This window comes from Typopeltis vanoorti, chromosome 12, assembly GCF_054136105.1.
Source record: "Typopeltis vanoorti isolate ZY-2024b chromosome 12, IOZ_Tvanoo_1.0, whole genome shotgun sequence".
Lineage (NCBI taxonomy): Eukaryota > Metazoa > Arthropoda > Arachnida > Uropygi > Thelyphonidae > Typopeltis > Typopeltis vanoorti.
The window spans coordinates 28,412,598-28,428,250 of NC_143560.1; the positions used below are offsets into that span (position 1 = coordinate 28,412,598).

At 34.4% G+C, this 15,653-nt stretch overlaps 1 protein-coding gene across 1 annotated transcript in view; it reads left to right on the forward strand.

Moving 5' to 3' along the window:
• The window catches only part of LOC150100648 (plexin-A4-like), a 707,214-nt gene that overhangs the window by 475,227 nt on the left and 216,334 nt on the right, over positions 1-15,653 (forward strand). Inside the window, 1 exon segment of the mRNA XM_090401991.1 lies at positions 12,782-13,031. Coding sequence (XP_090258117.1) covers positions 12,782-13,031 — 250 coding nt within the window.

Genomic DNA, 15,653 nt, shown 5'->3' on the forward strand with positions numbered 1-15,653 from the left:
ATTTCCTTGAAATATGCCTAGTTTTTTTTTTTGTACAGCCTTGACCCAGGATATAATATGGTTTACATGAGGGACAAGAATTTAAAGTTGAATATGGAAATGAATGTCTCCATACCAGTAACAGTTGTTTCACTGCAGATGTTTGGATCACAAGACTGAAAACAATAACCAGAAAATGAGGCATAGAAAGACCATCCGCTTTATATTTTTCTGATGTCTGAATTGTCTCAAGGACAACTATGTTATTCTTAGGTTCTCCAGTAAGATCAAGTTTGTTTGCAAGAGTGGTTATCTAATATTTTGTTTGACACATGACGAATATGTGACAATCATCAGTGTTGGAAAAGTTGGTGAGTTATAGGATACAAAAATGGGTTGACTTCACACTTCAGTAGCAATTAGTGTCCTATGATGCAAAACACACTTCCTTTCAGAAGTTTGTTTCTCTGCATTATAGAAAAGGTCACTACCCAGAATGGGATTGTCTGTGACAATCATCAGTGTTGGTGAGATATAGAATACAAAAGTGAGTTGATAACAGTGGTATTCTTCGTGCTTATCAGCATGAGTTTTTGTAAGGGAGGCTGTGTTTTACAAACTTATATGTACTATAACAAGCGACAAATGTGTTGGACAAAGGAGATACAGATATAGTTGTATACTTATATTTTTCAAAGACTTTTGATAGATTGCCACACCACAAGTTGGTCACTAAATTGAAGCAGATGGGATTGGAGGATATACTGGTGAGTTGGATAAGTGAATAGCTATCAGATGGGTAGCAGCAAGTTATGTATGAAGGAGCACTATCTCTAAAGAGAAAAGTCACCTAATCGTGTGCTGCAAGAGTTAGTTTGGGATCATTGTTATTTCATTTGTATATTAATGATACTGGAATAAGTTTAACTGGTGAAATGCAACTGATGCAAAAACTGGGGAGGGTGATGAGGAATACAGCAGATGTTGTGGCCTTATACAGGAGAACTTGAATAGATTGTATGAGTGGCAACAGTATGGAACTGTCAATTCAACATTGTGAAGTGTAAGGTTCTGAAATTTGGTAGGCAACAATTGGATGCAAAGTATGTATTTGTTTGGATATGGATGAAGTTGAGCAGATAAGAGACCTTGGAGCTGTGTTGGGCAAAGATCTGAATTTCAGAGGTCACATTGCACAAGTTGTGAAGTCATCGCATCATCATGACTTGATTACTACCAATTGATGAGTGATGAGAGTGATCATATGGTCTTGACATGGAAGGTGGCTAATTGTGTGGAATTACAGGACATTAGGAGATGGCTTGGATCGGTGCCATGGCATGTGAAACTGCAAGGACTGGATGTTGATAGAGCATGGGAAGTGTTAAAGGAGTGTTTGAGGAAAATAATGGCAGGCTGCATACCTAGAGTCAAAAGGATACATCAAGTGATAATTAATGGATGAATACCATCATTATGCAGGAGCTATAAAAAAGAAAAATTTATGGAGGAAATTCAAGGACAAAGGTGACCAGCAGGTGCATGAGCAGTACAAAGTGTAGGTCAGGTGGGCAATAAGTGAAGCAGATGAAACAGTAAAATTACTAAGTGAACACCTCACAAGGTCAAGATACTGCAGTAACAAGAGAGGCAAGGGCTTATGGAAATTGGGGTAAATGAACTGGAGGTGCATAAGATATTGCAGAACCTTGATATGAATACAGCTATGGAATTAACTGGTATACCAGCTTGAGTTTTACGAGAAGTTGCTAGCAAATTGGCAGTACCTTTCGCCATGTTTAATATAACTTTCCACTCTGGCTCAGTCCTGGGGGGGTTATTTCCATTGCATAAAGGAGGCTCCAAGAGTGACGTATCAAATTACTGACTGATCAGTATATCAGCAGTTGTAGGCAAAGTATTGGAGAAATTGATCAAGAGCAATAGACAGAAATGGGATACTATATGGGGAGGGGGCAGCATGGTTTTGTGAAGGGTAGGTCATACTTCAGTATGACCTACCCTTCACAAAATATAATACAGTGATACTGCTGGACTTTATAATACAGTGATACTGCTGGACTTTATAATACAGTGATACTGCTGGACTTTATAATACAGTGATACTGCTGGACTTTATAATACAGTGATACTGCTGGACTTTACAAAGGCTTTTTAACAGGACACCACATAAAATTCGAATCAGTAAATTTCAGCGCATGGGGATGGATATAAAGTTGAAGTGGATAAGAGAGTGGTTGATAGCAATACCAGACAATAGTTTATTCAGAGCAGAGTTCAGTAGAAGACCTCTGACTAGAGACAAGAACAGAGCCCTGTTGCATGCTACTAGTCATAGGCTCTGTTTTTGAGCTACTGCTGTTTAATTTGTACATTAATGATATAGGAAAGGATCTGAGAAGAACTATTCAGTTGTTTGCCAATGATGCAAAATTGGTTAGAACAATAGTTAATAAAGATTGTTAAAATTTTGCAGGGTGATTTAGATAAATTGGCAATGTGGACAAAGGAAAATAGATGTCAGTTTAATGTGTCAAAGTATAAGGTTATGCATTTTAGGGTGAAATGATATTATCTACGATATTGGTGAAGCCAGGAATTTGGGGTTGTGATTTAGAGGGCATATTGTAAAAAGGGCTAAATTAGCTCATTGGATTACTTGGTTACTGAAGAATACCCTGATGAGTAGAGATTATTATCTTACCAAGGCTCTATAAAGAGCCTTGGTAAGACCCCATCTTGACTGCTGTACACAGATCTGGTTATGGTTTCTTTGGAGATGAGGAAGAGGTGGAGAGGATCCAGAGGTGAATGACCAAGATGGTAGCAGGTCTATGGAATGAACCTTACAAGATTGGTGGGTTACAGAAATTGGTTGACAGGTGGAAAAGGGGTGATATGATTGAGACATACAAATTACTGAAACGTTTTTACAAGATTAATACAGAGCAAATTTTTCAGAACCAGTTTGCTGGTGGGAGAACAAAGGCAAGAGCATAGTTATTAGGGGTGTGAAGACTAGATTTTTTTGCTTGGTGAGAGTGTTGAATGAATGGAATAAGTCACCAGAATCTGTTATGGGTGTCATGACTGTGAAATAGTTCAAAACAAAGTATGATGGATATTATACAAATGTTGGATAATACTTGGCATAATGTTTAAAGCCCTCTCAATGAGTCTAATGACTGTGGAGTTGTACATATAATAATGTTTAGAACAGTTCTTAGGGGGGGACCTCCCATTGATGAGTCTTGACAGACTTTATGTTCTTAGGAAAGACCTCCCACGATGAGTCTTTTGACTCCATGGAGGCCTGAATAATAATAATAATAATTGAGATCAAAACCATAAAATGTATTTGTTGTTGCACAATGAAGTTTCATTATTTACTGGTTCTTTTATCTCCATTCAGGGTTAGCAGTTCAGATCATCCTAGGTGGCAAACATGTCATCAATATAATATAACCATATGTGGGTTTAGGCTGAGTCAGTTATTATAGTTATCATCTAAAATGTTGTAGGAACTAATTGGCAAATGTTAATGAGATTGAAAGTTCTGCAATAGGCTGATCAAAGAATTAGTAAATTTTTCCTTGTTATATGAAATATTGAAATATATATTTAAAAAATATTTGCTGGCCTGGTTGGCCAAGTGGTTAGCGTACCCGCTCTCCAACCAACAGGTCACAGGTTTCAATCCTGTTACGGGCATGGATGTTTGTGGTTGTCTCTAGATGAGAGATGAATCTCATTGCTCAGTGTTAGACCACTGCCCCCTTATTATAGGCCTGGAGTGGCTCGAAAAAGTTCCATTTTTGTTCTGTAGAGCAGGGTTTCCAGACTATGTAAAAAGAAATTTAAAAAATTATAATTAGGCAAAAAAAATATATAAAATTGATTTAAAAAAAGAAAAAAAGAAATGGAAAAAAAAATTTGTAGCCCACCCATGGTACATATGTACTATAGGTTTACTAACTGGTACTATAACTTTTCATAGATGGGAAACACACAAACTATATATACTAAGTGTCCGAAAAAGAACTCTGGGGTTTCTAACACAAATATTTTCTATTTGACCACCCTATGATGGTGGTTTGAGCATATTTGTGAAGCGACAACCAGATAGCTGTACAGACACACTGTGCTCAGTAATGGCATTGCCACAAGAGAAAGCATAATGCATATTATGGTTCACAAAAATGAAGTCAGTGATAACTTTCCAAAGGAATTTCAGGCTGGAGTATGGTAGGAATGCTCTGAGCGACGAAAGCATCAATAGTTCTTGGAAACAGGAAGTGTTTTAAAAGGACACTCACCAGGTAGGCCTACAACAAGTGCAGAAAATGTGGAATGAATTCAACTGTCTTTCCAGCATAGCCCAAAACATTTGATTCATAGTGTTAGTCATCAATTAAACATTCCTAAAAGCACAGTACATGACATTCACAAGAGATCGATACTTCAGGCTTATAAACTGCAGCTTGTTCATATCCAGCTTACTGATAGGCCACAAAGAGTTCAGCTTGTGACCACCATGTTAGACCTTATCGCTGAACATGACAACTACCTCCAGAGCATTTTATTTTTTGATGACGCAATGTTTCATGTGCATGGGGTTGTGAATTAATTGCCATAATTGTCAGGTGTGAGAGGGGGTTAGAAAATCTGCATGAACTGGTGGAGTTCGCAACAGTCCGAAACTCGATGCCTGGTGCGGCATCATGCGTGATCACATTGTTGAGCCATGCTTTTTCCATGAGGAGACAATTCCAAGTGTGGCATACTTGGATATGCTAGAGAACTTCATGTTTTTCCAGACTGAGAATGTGGAGGACCTCATTTTCCAACAGGATGGAACCCTGCCACATGTGGCAATTGTGCATGATGTGGCAGTGCTCATCAACCAATTTTCAGGAAAATGGATAGGCAGAGGAGGTCCCATTGCTTGGTCATGATGTAATCCTGAATTGACTCCAATGGATTTGGAGTGGACTTGCGCCATAGAATAACAGCAACCATAGAAGCAATTCCTATTGATATTTACTCAAGTGTGATCTGAGGTGGTATTCTGTTTTGATGTCTGTAGGGCTGTAAATGGTGCGCACATTGAGTTATACTAACAGGTAATCAAATTTGTGGCATAGTACTTTGATAATATATGCTACATACATTTTTACTTCAAAGTGTCATAAAAGAAATTTCATCAAACCCCAGAGTTCTTTTTCTGTGTATATGTTGCTTTAAAAAAATTTAAAAAAAATCTGAAGGAATTTAATTTTCCTTCAGATTTTTTTAAATTTGAAGGAAAATTAAATTTCTGAAGGAAAACTCTTTAATATCTCTTATTAAAGAGTTTTCTGTAATGTTTCTAAAAAAGCAATTCTAAGAAGAGTTGCATGAAAGAACACAAGCTATAGGTTTTCTCAAGAGAGGTAAGACTTGATGATTTTGTGAAGGTTAGTGTAAGAACACATACACGTTTACTTGCAGAAGATTATTCCATCTGCAATAGTTCATAACCAAATGGGAAAACATTGCAGAAAAAAGTCCCTCGTAGAGATCAACGAAAAAAAAAAAAATTCAAAAACATGGCAAAATTCAGAAGTTCATCTTATTTAAAAAAAATTGTGGGGTCTCAACATAAAGATTGATCACTATCACTTGCTGCATACAACCAAACTCAATTTATTATTATTATTATTATTTACTGAAACTTGGCTGACATCTGCAACTGCAGTTCACCTTAACTATATTTGGTATGATTTTGTTTAGTAAGTAAGAATATGTGAATATGTCAGATCTGACATTACATGTTATTATAGATTGCTAAATCTTCAATCCTCCCTCTCCCCTGTCTGCCTTTGCATTTCACCCTCTCCTATTTTATTGTCAATTTCTGAAGTTTGATTTCCTGCAATCTGCTACTTAAATAGTGAAATTATCTTCCTTGGAGGAGACTTGAATAATAAATATTCAAACTGACATCTGTTTTCTAAATTCACAGATTGAGTGTTTGAAGGGTATATGAATTATTCACTTTTAGTCATTATCTGGTGTTCCCCTATACCAGAAACCTTATTTTGCCAACATCCTGGACCTTTTCGTAACCAGTTCTCTGTGTCTATAAAGTGGATAAATTCCCAGAATTGGCAAATGGCATGTTTGGAAATGTTTGTGCTATTGCATTGAGTCATGTTAAAACAATCAAGCCAGCAGTTTACAATTAATGGAAGCGTTTGCATATGTGTAGCTTGTAGCAGAAAAATTAGTGAATGAAATTTAGAATAGTGCATCAACATCAAGTTTTGTGCAAAGTACGAGTTAGGTAATAGTACAAGTGAAACTCTAGATGTGTTAAGCGTGGTTTGTTTGGGATGATGCCATGAGGTCTAGTGTAATTGAGTGGCATAAATAGTTTAAAGAGGGACAGTAAAAGAACAAAGTGATGACTACAAACTTATCAGACATATGAAAATGTGGAAACAGTGTAGCACTTAGTTTGATCTGACAAATGATTAAGTGTACAGTTAATGATGGAAAAATTAAATTTTAGCCAATAAGAAATAGAGAGGAATATTTTGATGGATGATTTGAGATTGAGAAAATTTTCTGCAGAACTGGTTCCTTGAATTTTGTGCAAAGATCAAAGAGCAGAAGCTTGATCGTTGATCTTTCTGCACAGTTGGCTGTTTTTCATATAGTTATTATTAATGTTGAAACTTAGTGCATTCAGGGTCACCCTGAAACAAAATGCCAAAGCATGCATTGGAAAACATCATTTTCACAAGACTGCAAAGAAGGTTGCAGATCAAGACACTGCTTTTTTTTTTTAATCATAAGAACATAGTCTTGGAATTCATTAAACAAGAACAAACAGTGAACCAGTGTTGTTTAGACGTGTTGAAAATGGTATGTGAATATTTGTAAGCAGAGAACTGAACAGTTGGATCATCCATTACAAATGTCCCCTGCATGTGTTGCAATAGCTGTCCCTGAATTTCTTGATAAAAAATCAAATCCTGAAATGGAACATTATCTGTATTCACCAGACTTAGCCCTTGATAACTTTTAGTTGTTCCCAGAACTGAAGAGTGCTTTGAAATGATGCAGATTTTCTGACATCATGTGGTGACAGTAATAGAAAGCATTCATGAAGTTGAATTCCAGAAATATATTAAACAATTGCAGCAGCATCTAAGTGTGCATTGTGCAGGGAATTACTTTGAAAGTAATAGCAGTCACTAGTCTACAGGTAAACAAATATAGTTTTTATGTGTACATTCTGAGATTTGTCACATCTCATATACTGTACATGCCAGCTCTTCTCTTAGCAACTCAAACCACAACCTTGTCTACATTTCCTTTTCTGCAGATTGACCTTCATCCGAGGGCACTGTAACAGCATTAACCAGTTGGGATTGCTTTCAAGATTTCTGCACCTATTTCCATGGTCTTAATTAATGTTTCTTGATCCAAATATCGTTTGGTGAGATATCTGAAATAATGCTTTAATGCTTGCTGGAATGAAACTTTGTTCTCAAAACCACTATCCAAGTGCCCATTTTTTAACAAGTATGCAAAAGCAATTAAAGCTAAAAATTCAGCATTCCTAAATGGCTCAGGGCTGGAACTCTTGCTCCACTTTCTGGACTTAATGCAAAAAACTTGCCTCCTGCTCAAATAGCAAGCAAACTTGGTCACTTCACTAAAGACAACCTCTGTTCTTCGTAGAATTTCTGCCTCTCATATACAGATGATAGCATCACTAAGGATAAGGCTGATCTCTTGGCATCACTCTTCTCCACTTCTTTTATAGAGGAACAAGTCATCTCTATTATAGTATAAACAACTTGCAGATGTCTCCTCTGATCTTTTGGCAGAAAGAAGCCAGAAAAATCCTCATTAATCTAGAATACTAATGTCTCCTGATCTAAATGCTATCCCTCCAGTTCTACTGAAAACTTGTTCTCTAGATTTAACACCCATCCTGTATCACCTGTACAAGTTCTTGCACTCCTCTGGCATTTACCAAGTAGGAAGCAAGCCTTTATCCTGCTTATCTTTAAAAGAGAGAGAGAAATAAAAGTATCATCCAATTGTCCTCATCTCAATACTCAGAAAAATAATGAAGGAAATGAAAGCCATCTTCTTTGCTATCTGAAGGCTCACAATAAATGTTAGTTAATTAACATAATCATTTCATGCTAATTTCTAATCATCACTATAATATCATAGCAGATCTACTAGCCAGCCTTACCCACCTTTAAAGAAAAAATAATACGACAGAACACTTGTGTTGGTTTTATCCACAAAAAATTTTCATCCAAGTAACAAAGGGAATTTCAACATGAATTCAAAAAAAATTTTTTTTTTAATTTAAGAAAGGCATAAATGAAGAACCAGTAAGAACAAATAAGTTGCACAAGAATCAAATAAAATAGAATAGCACAGACTGGAGTTAAAAAAAATAAATAAATAAAATATAAAAAAACGTTAAAAAGGACGAGCTTTGTTGAACAATTTCCCTTTAGCGGGATAACTTACGTCCTTCAGATTAGGGCTATATAGCAAGGGGCTTCACAGGTTTCTGATACAACTGCTCCATAAGAATACAGCTTTTATCTATGACTTGTCTTTTTTTCACTGAAAGAATCCCATGTTAGGAAGAGATGGTAAGTTTGGTAAGTCTCGATATGTTGCTGCTCACGAAGAAGACACACCTTATCTGCTTTATACAGAACACTATAGAAAACTTACTTTAATGCTATGTGACTACACCCATGTCGTTTACTTTCTCTTAAAACTCTAGTCAGTTAAATAGAAATAGTTAGACTCATTGATGGCATCTCCATTTGGGATGATGAAACTAAAATTAAGCTGAAACCTACCATGGCTATCCCTAGATTGTAGAGTCTCCCAAAAATACACAAAGCACATGTTCCATAGAGACCTGTCACTGAACTACATCACTCATCCTTTTTACTAAGTCACAATGCATTTCTGATTTACTAACCTCTTTCACATCCTTTATCCAAAACAGTCCTTGTTTTAAAGAGTTACTCTGACAGGAAAGTCTTGTCAATGTTACCCCTAGCAAGAGTCTCCTACAGATATTGTTAATCTCTTCAATTTTATCATTTGTTTGGCTATTTCACATGTCAGAACAGATTTTATCAGTAAATAAAGGTTACTACCAAGGGTGGGCCTCTTTCTCCTGCTCTAACAAATTGCTTTATTGAGCAGCTTGGGCAGTGATATCCATCTCACACCCTCCATATGATACAGATATGTGGATGATATTTGCATTTTAGCAGAGTTCCCCATCTGGACTTCAGGACTTTATTACAAAAAATCAACACTTTTCATCTTGGTATATAATTTACACTAGAAATTGAAAATGACTAGCTTGTTTCCTTCCCAGACCTAATTATTCTTTGTCCACCAGATAGGAGCCTTCAATTTTCCTTCTTTAGAAAGAAAATCCACACTGGACTTAATATCCATGCTCTCTCTCTCATACACAGCCATTCTTGTTAAAAAAAAAAACTGGCACCATTAAATCTCTCAATTTTTGTGTGGGTTTGCTCCTTATGCTCTAATAACACATGAAATACAGTTTACAGAAACTACCTTCTTGTCTAACTGCTTCACCAATTCTTTTGTCAACAAGGTCATTAACAGTTACGAGTTTCTCCATCATCACTCTCCCAAGAAGTTGTTAATCATATTGCTATCCCATATGTCAGAGGTATTTCCAAAAAAAATTCCAAATTACTTAAGTTGATTGGTATTTAGAGTGCTCTTTTACCTGATTAATAAACTTGTCTCCTTTCTAGCTGCTGCTACTGACTATTAGAATCTAATGCAGTCCTATGCCATTAAAATGTTTTTTTTCTACTCTCGGATGTATTAGACCAGTGCTTCCCAAACTGTGGGCCGTGGCCCCCTTGGGGGCCGTGAAATAAAACAAATTTAAAATGTTTTAAGACTAATTATATTTTTATCGTAAAACAAACATATTTAATTTTTATTATTTCTTTTTTGTTATTTTTTATATTTTAATGGAAAAAAATCACACATTGGTGCGGGTTTACAAAAATTGCTTCTTGCGTATTTCGGTGCTGAATGAATATTTGTAAATATATGCTTATTCATATAAGTTTCATTTCAAAGCAGAAATCTAATAATTGCAGTTTCAAATATTTCACCTGATATTGCCTTTTTGTGTAGCAGTGTTGAAACACATCCATCACATTAAATTGTTATTAAACTTCTTTTAAGTTTTCATTCTTTCTTTCTTTAATTACTAATCATTTTACGTTTCATGTGCTTGTACTGCAAATGTACAATAACAATATATCTGTATATAAAAATATGAGATAATGTGCCATGTCAAATGTTTATGTAAGATGCTAAAAATGTAATATTTGGATTTGATTTTTGCAATATTCACTGTGTATGTTTTGTATTGAATATAAATATAAAGAAATATTATAATAATATATGTCTATATTACAATTTTTTTTTGAGGGGATCTGTGAAATGTTTTAATTTTTCTGGGGGGGGGGGTGACATTCAGAAGTTTGGGAAGCACTGTATTAGACCATAAACATGCAACTTAATCACTTTATTCTGTCAAGGGGGGGGGGGGGGTTTGTTGGCTGTAAACAATACATACATGAAAAGGAGTAATAATTAGAATGTAACTAAAAAAAAATTCAGAAACTTGAATGATGTCTAACCTTGCCTTCTTTGTAATGTGTTCACTTGAAAGGGTAGAATGCTGTGTTGGCAGTATAACTTAAAGAAGTGTGCTAAAATAATGAAGTCAAAACAGATTTTATAACATTTCTGTCATGATCATCATCATCATCAAATTCCTGCCATGTACCCTCAAGGGGTGTACAGGATATGATAGTACTACATGAAAAAAAATAACATTTCTGTTGAAATGTTAAATAATTAATATTTTATTGTGTGACTTAAGGCATTTTTATTTTCCTTCTTATTCTAGGTAGAAGTTGGTGATACCCTGAACTTTTCAATAGGTGATTGGTATTAGAGTGGTCTTTTGCCTGATTAATAAACTTGTCTCTTTTCTAGAATATGTATGATTTAATTAAGAAAGGTGTCAATTTAAAAAGTAGCAAAACCTTATCACAACTGTTTTGCTACTTTTTAAATTGACATCTTTTTTAATGTAATCATACAAATTCATAGTAATGCAGAATTGTTTTGGTTTCTCTTTGTAACAAGTCTGGGTGTATATGGTGAAGTAGTAAAACAATACTAAATGCCAGTAAATGTTAAGAATTATTTTATAAGGTCATCTTTTAAAGCAGTTTTAGTTTTTAGAAAGCTGATTTTCACTCTTATTATTTTCTTAGAGAATTCCTGTAATGTGGCTAATTAAAATTACAGCTGTTGCATTAAATAAATCTAATTAACTTCTTAAACTTACATGGATATCCCTCTTTTTTTTTACAAATTCACAAAAATTAGATCCATCTTAATTCTGTTTTAAGACTTCAGAATTTTATATGAATGACTAGTTAACCATGAAAGAGAACCAAATTCATTTAATGAGACATCTAATTTTTCTTGTAGCTTTAAGCAGTTCCTATCTTCTGGAAGTGAAAATTATTCCATAAAAGTAAAAATATTTAGCACTCATGTAAACTTGTTGATTTTTATTGTGATATTACAACAGAAAATATAGCTGTAAATTGGTGCCAAAAAGGCAGAAGAAACAAAATGCTAACATGAACAGCGAAGTAGCAAACAAGGAGGATATTTCTCCACTAAAGATGATATTAAAAATAGTTTAACCTCCGAAATCACTAGGTTAAAGCAGATTATTAGACAGACAACGAGGGAATTACAGAAAGTCGAGCGATGTTTAGAGGAACATGGGAGGAATAAAGTTCAGCAGCAAAATGGAAAACAACAGGGCACAGAATCAGGTAAGTTAATATGCAATAATGAAAATCATGTAAGTAAAGTTGATTATAAAAAGGATATTATTTGATATGATGACTATCCTAAAACATTGATGAGCAGGTTATAACATCAAGTTTTCCTGGAGCAAAAATTAAAAATATAGTGCCAGCAATTGAAAAACAAAAGAGGTTGTAACTCTGGTATGACTTCTCAGTGAAAGCTGTCAGACCTCTCTCTCTTTCACATTAACAAAAATCATTGTATAAAATTTTGAAGTGAAGTTGTGGTATTGCATAATGTGCATTACTGTTGTTATTATTATTATTTTTTTTTTTTAAACTTTCAACTGCTACGATAATTTTAGCTTTCGTGGTGAATGAATTACTAATATGCCCATGAAAGCGAATTTTGAATTATGTAATCCTGACAGTCAAAATATTAGTAATGCATCAGTAAAAATAATCTAATGCAGTCCTTATGCCATTAAAATGTTTTATTTCTACTCTCTCAGGTATATGTATTAGATCATAAGCATACAACTTAATCACTTTATTCTATCAATGGGGGAGGGGGTGAGTTGGTTGGCTGTAAACAATCAAATATGAAAAGGAGTAATAATCATAATGTAACTAAAAAAATTCAGAAACCTGAATGATGTCTAACCTTATCTTCTTTGTAATGTGTTCACTTGAAGGGGCAGAATGCTGTGTTGGCAGTATAACTTAAAGAAGTGTGCTAAAATAATGAAGTCAAAACATTATTTAACATTTCTGTTGAAATGTTAAATAATTAATACTTTGTTGTGTGACTTAAGGCATTTTTATTTTCTTTCTTACTCTAGGTAGAAGTTGGTGATACCCTGAAGTTTTCAATAGGTCGTCTCAATTATGAGCTTCCATCAGCACAAGAGAGTGCACTTTCTAAACCAATTATTATTGGTGTAATAGTAGGAGGCTGTATACTTGTAATTATAGTCATAATAATCCTTATAGCATATCGTCAGAAATCCACAGAAAGCAGTAGGGTTCTAAAAAATATGCAAGAGCAAATGGATGTCCTAGAGTTGAGGGTGGCAAGCGAATGTAAAGAAGGTTAGTAAAATCATTTACATATCATGATTATGCAGAGTAGTCAGTTAAGTTTTGCTATAGTCAAAGAACTTAAACTGTCTGTATTGAAGTATCTATTATTGTTATCCTGAGTGTGAATTATGAAGAAAAAATAAATAATTTTTTTCATTGATATATTTTATTATTTATATTACTATTAATATGATTCGGAAATCCCTGATACTTTTTGATAGCAGTATGCTAATAATATGGGTCAGATAAACAGGAATCTGTCTTTGGAATCCAAATGCAGCTTCTTCTTTTTTAATCACTTCTTTAAATAAGGTAGTTATGCCACATCAGTTTCATATACTAAAACAGTGAACTTAGTAGTTTCTGTTTTTCTTTTCTATGGCTGGAACTTGCTTTCATTCTTCTTCCCCCTTGTTTTTCTCACCCTAGTTCTCCAGCATTGCAACCAAGCCTGTTGCTGTTAAATCACAGTTATTAACAGCTTTGTTTCATTGGCTCTGTAACTACTGTAAAAATATATTCCAACCATCAGTATAAGATAACAATTGATCTTGAAAGATTCAAAAATGTAAACCTCACCTAGTGACTAATAACATTTGTGCTATTTGATCTTTGCTGAAAAAACTGACTTCAACTTCTGTCTATCCTATTAACCATTTCTTGACATGGTTAATGGTTGCAGTAACATGGCCAAAAGACAAAGTAGACGTCCTAGCATTGTGCTTTATAATTCTTGCATCAGTGATTAAAGAAAATGTTATTTGGTTCTCTTAGTAAGCAAGATAATTTGCATATGATATCCTCTCTTCAGTACTCTTCCATCAGCAAGAGATCAAGAAAATTAAAAGCAATTTTGAAATCCAAAAGCTCTGACTCTCAAGTTATTCTCATTTGCTACTGAACTAATCCCTGTCTAATACTGCCTCTTTATGCTTTCTTCTTGCAGCCCTTTCTTCTCAGCTGTGTGAGAATCTGTGAGATATTTCAAACAAGAAAGAGATATCTAAAGCTGCTTTAGATATCTTTTGACCATTTGATAATGTTTGTCACAAGGCTCTTCAGAATTAAATCCCACATCATTTCTTATGAATGACTCCTACTTTATTTTTAATACCACCCAGGTCTCTTTTCAGTCAGATTTCCCATCTTGGAATAGAAGCATGTTCGGACTTCTCATGGCATGATAGTATTACAGCTAACTCTGTCTGACTATCCAAAAAGCTAAACTTTCTCTTCTATTCCAAACACTGCTTCTCAGCATAACAATAGCATTCCCTCCACAGACCCAGAGTCCATCCTGATATAAAAACTGCTCCAATGTTTGAAGAGTTTTCACCGAAACCTCTTAAGCACCTGTTCAACAGAGTAATCAAACTAATTAATAAACCATTATGCTTACCATTTCACTCCACTCTGTATTACGGATATCTTCAGTCTGCTATGTGCTTTTTCTGTAAATTAATCTTCTTAAATACACAAACTACCAAAATCCATTACTATTTGCTCAAATTCAAATAGCTGCACTGTCTAGACCAGTGGTTCTTAATCGGTGTTCCCCGGAAGACTTGTGTTCCACGAACTGGTTACAAAAACATTACTGGCAATATTAAAACCTCTAGTTTTAATATTGCCAGTAATGGTTTTAATATTGCCAGTGTAAATATGGTAAATGACATGAAGTCAAGATCTTTAAAAGCATATCTTTTTAAAAAAACTTTGCATATCTATGGAAGCCAAGTACAAATCTTTGCTTTTGCACAATGAAATAAGATGGTTATCCAGGGGTAAAGGACTATTCCAAATTTTAGAACTTAAGAATGAATTATTGGCCTTTTTTCAAAATGAAGGGACAGATGCTTTTGTAAAATGTCTTCAAAATGATATTTGGTTGCTAAAGTAGCATATTTAGTCGATATTGTTATTACTTAAATATCATTAATACAAGTATCCAATGGACAAATGAAAATATTTTGACATCTACTGACAAATTGTCAGCTTTTCATAAAAAAGTATCTCTTTGGAAAAACCACATATCAGAAAAAAATGCAGTAGATATGTTTCCATCGCTCTGTAATAAAAATGTCGAGGGAATTATTTCCGTTAGAACACTTAACAATATTGGAAGAAAAGATTTCAAGTTACTTTCTTTCCTTAAATTCACACAATTATGACTGGATATGAAATCCATTTGGCACAGTTAATACATCAAGTTGTGAATTTTCGTTACGAGAAGAAGAACAATTAGTTACCTTGTCAACGGATCATACTCTAAAAATGAGATTCGTTGAAATAACTCTTGAGGGAATTTTGGATTTTTGTCCAAGCTGAATAACCAGTCTCTCCACAAGGGCACTAAAAATGTTGTTACAGTTTTCAACATCATATTTGTGTGAGTTCGGTTTCTCAATATTAACCAATATAAAAACTAAAAGGCGTGAAAGACTTACTAATATGGACAAAGAGATGAGGATAGCTATATAACATATTAAACCTAATATTGCTGAAATCTGCAAAAGCAGACAAGCTCAAGTATCGCATTAAAATAAATTCCATTTTTACAAAAGGCAAGTCCATGCATATGTTTACTGTTAGTTTTATGACTCTAATGCTTTTGGTGTTCCCCAAATTTTT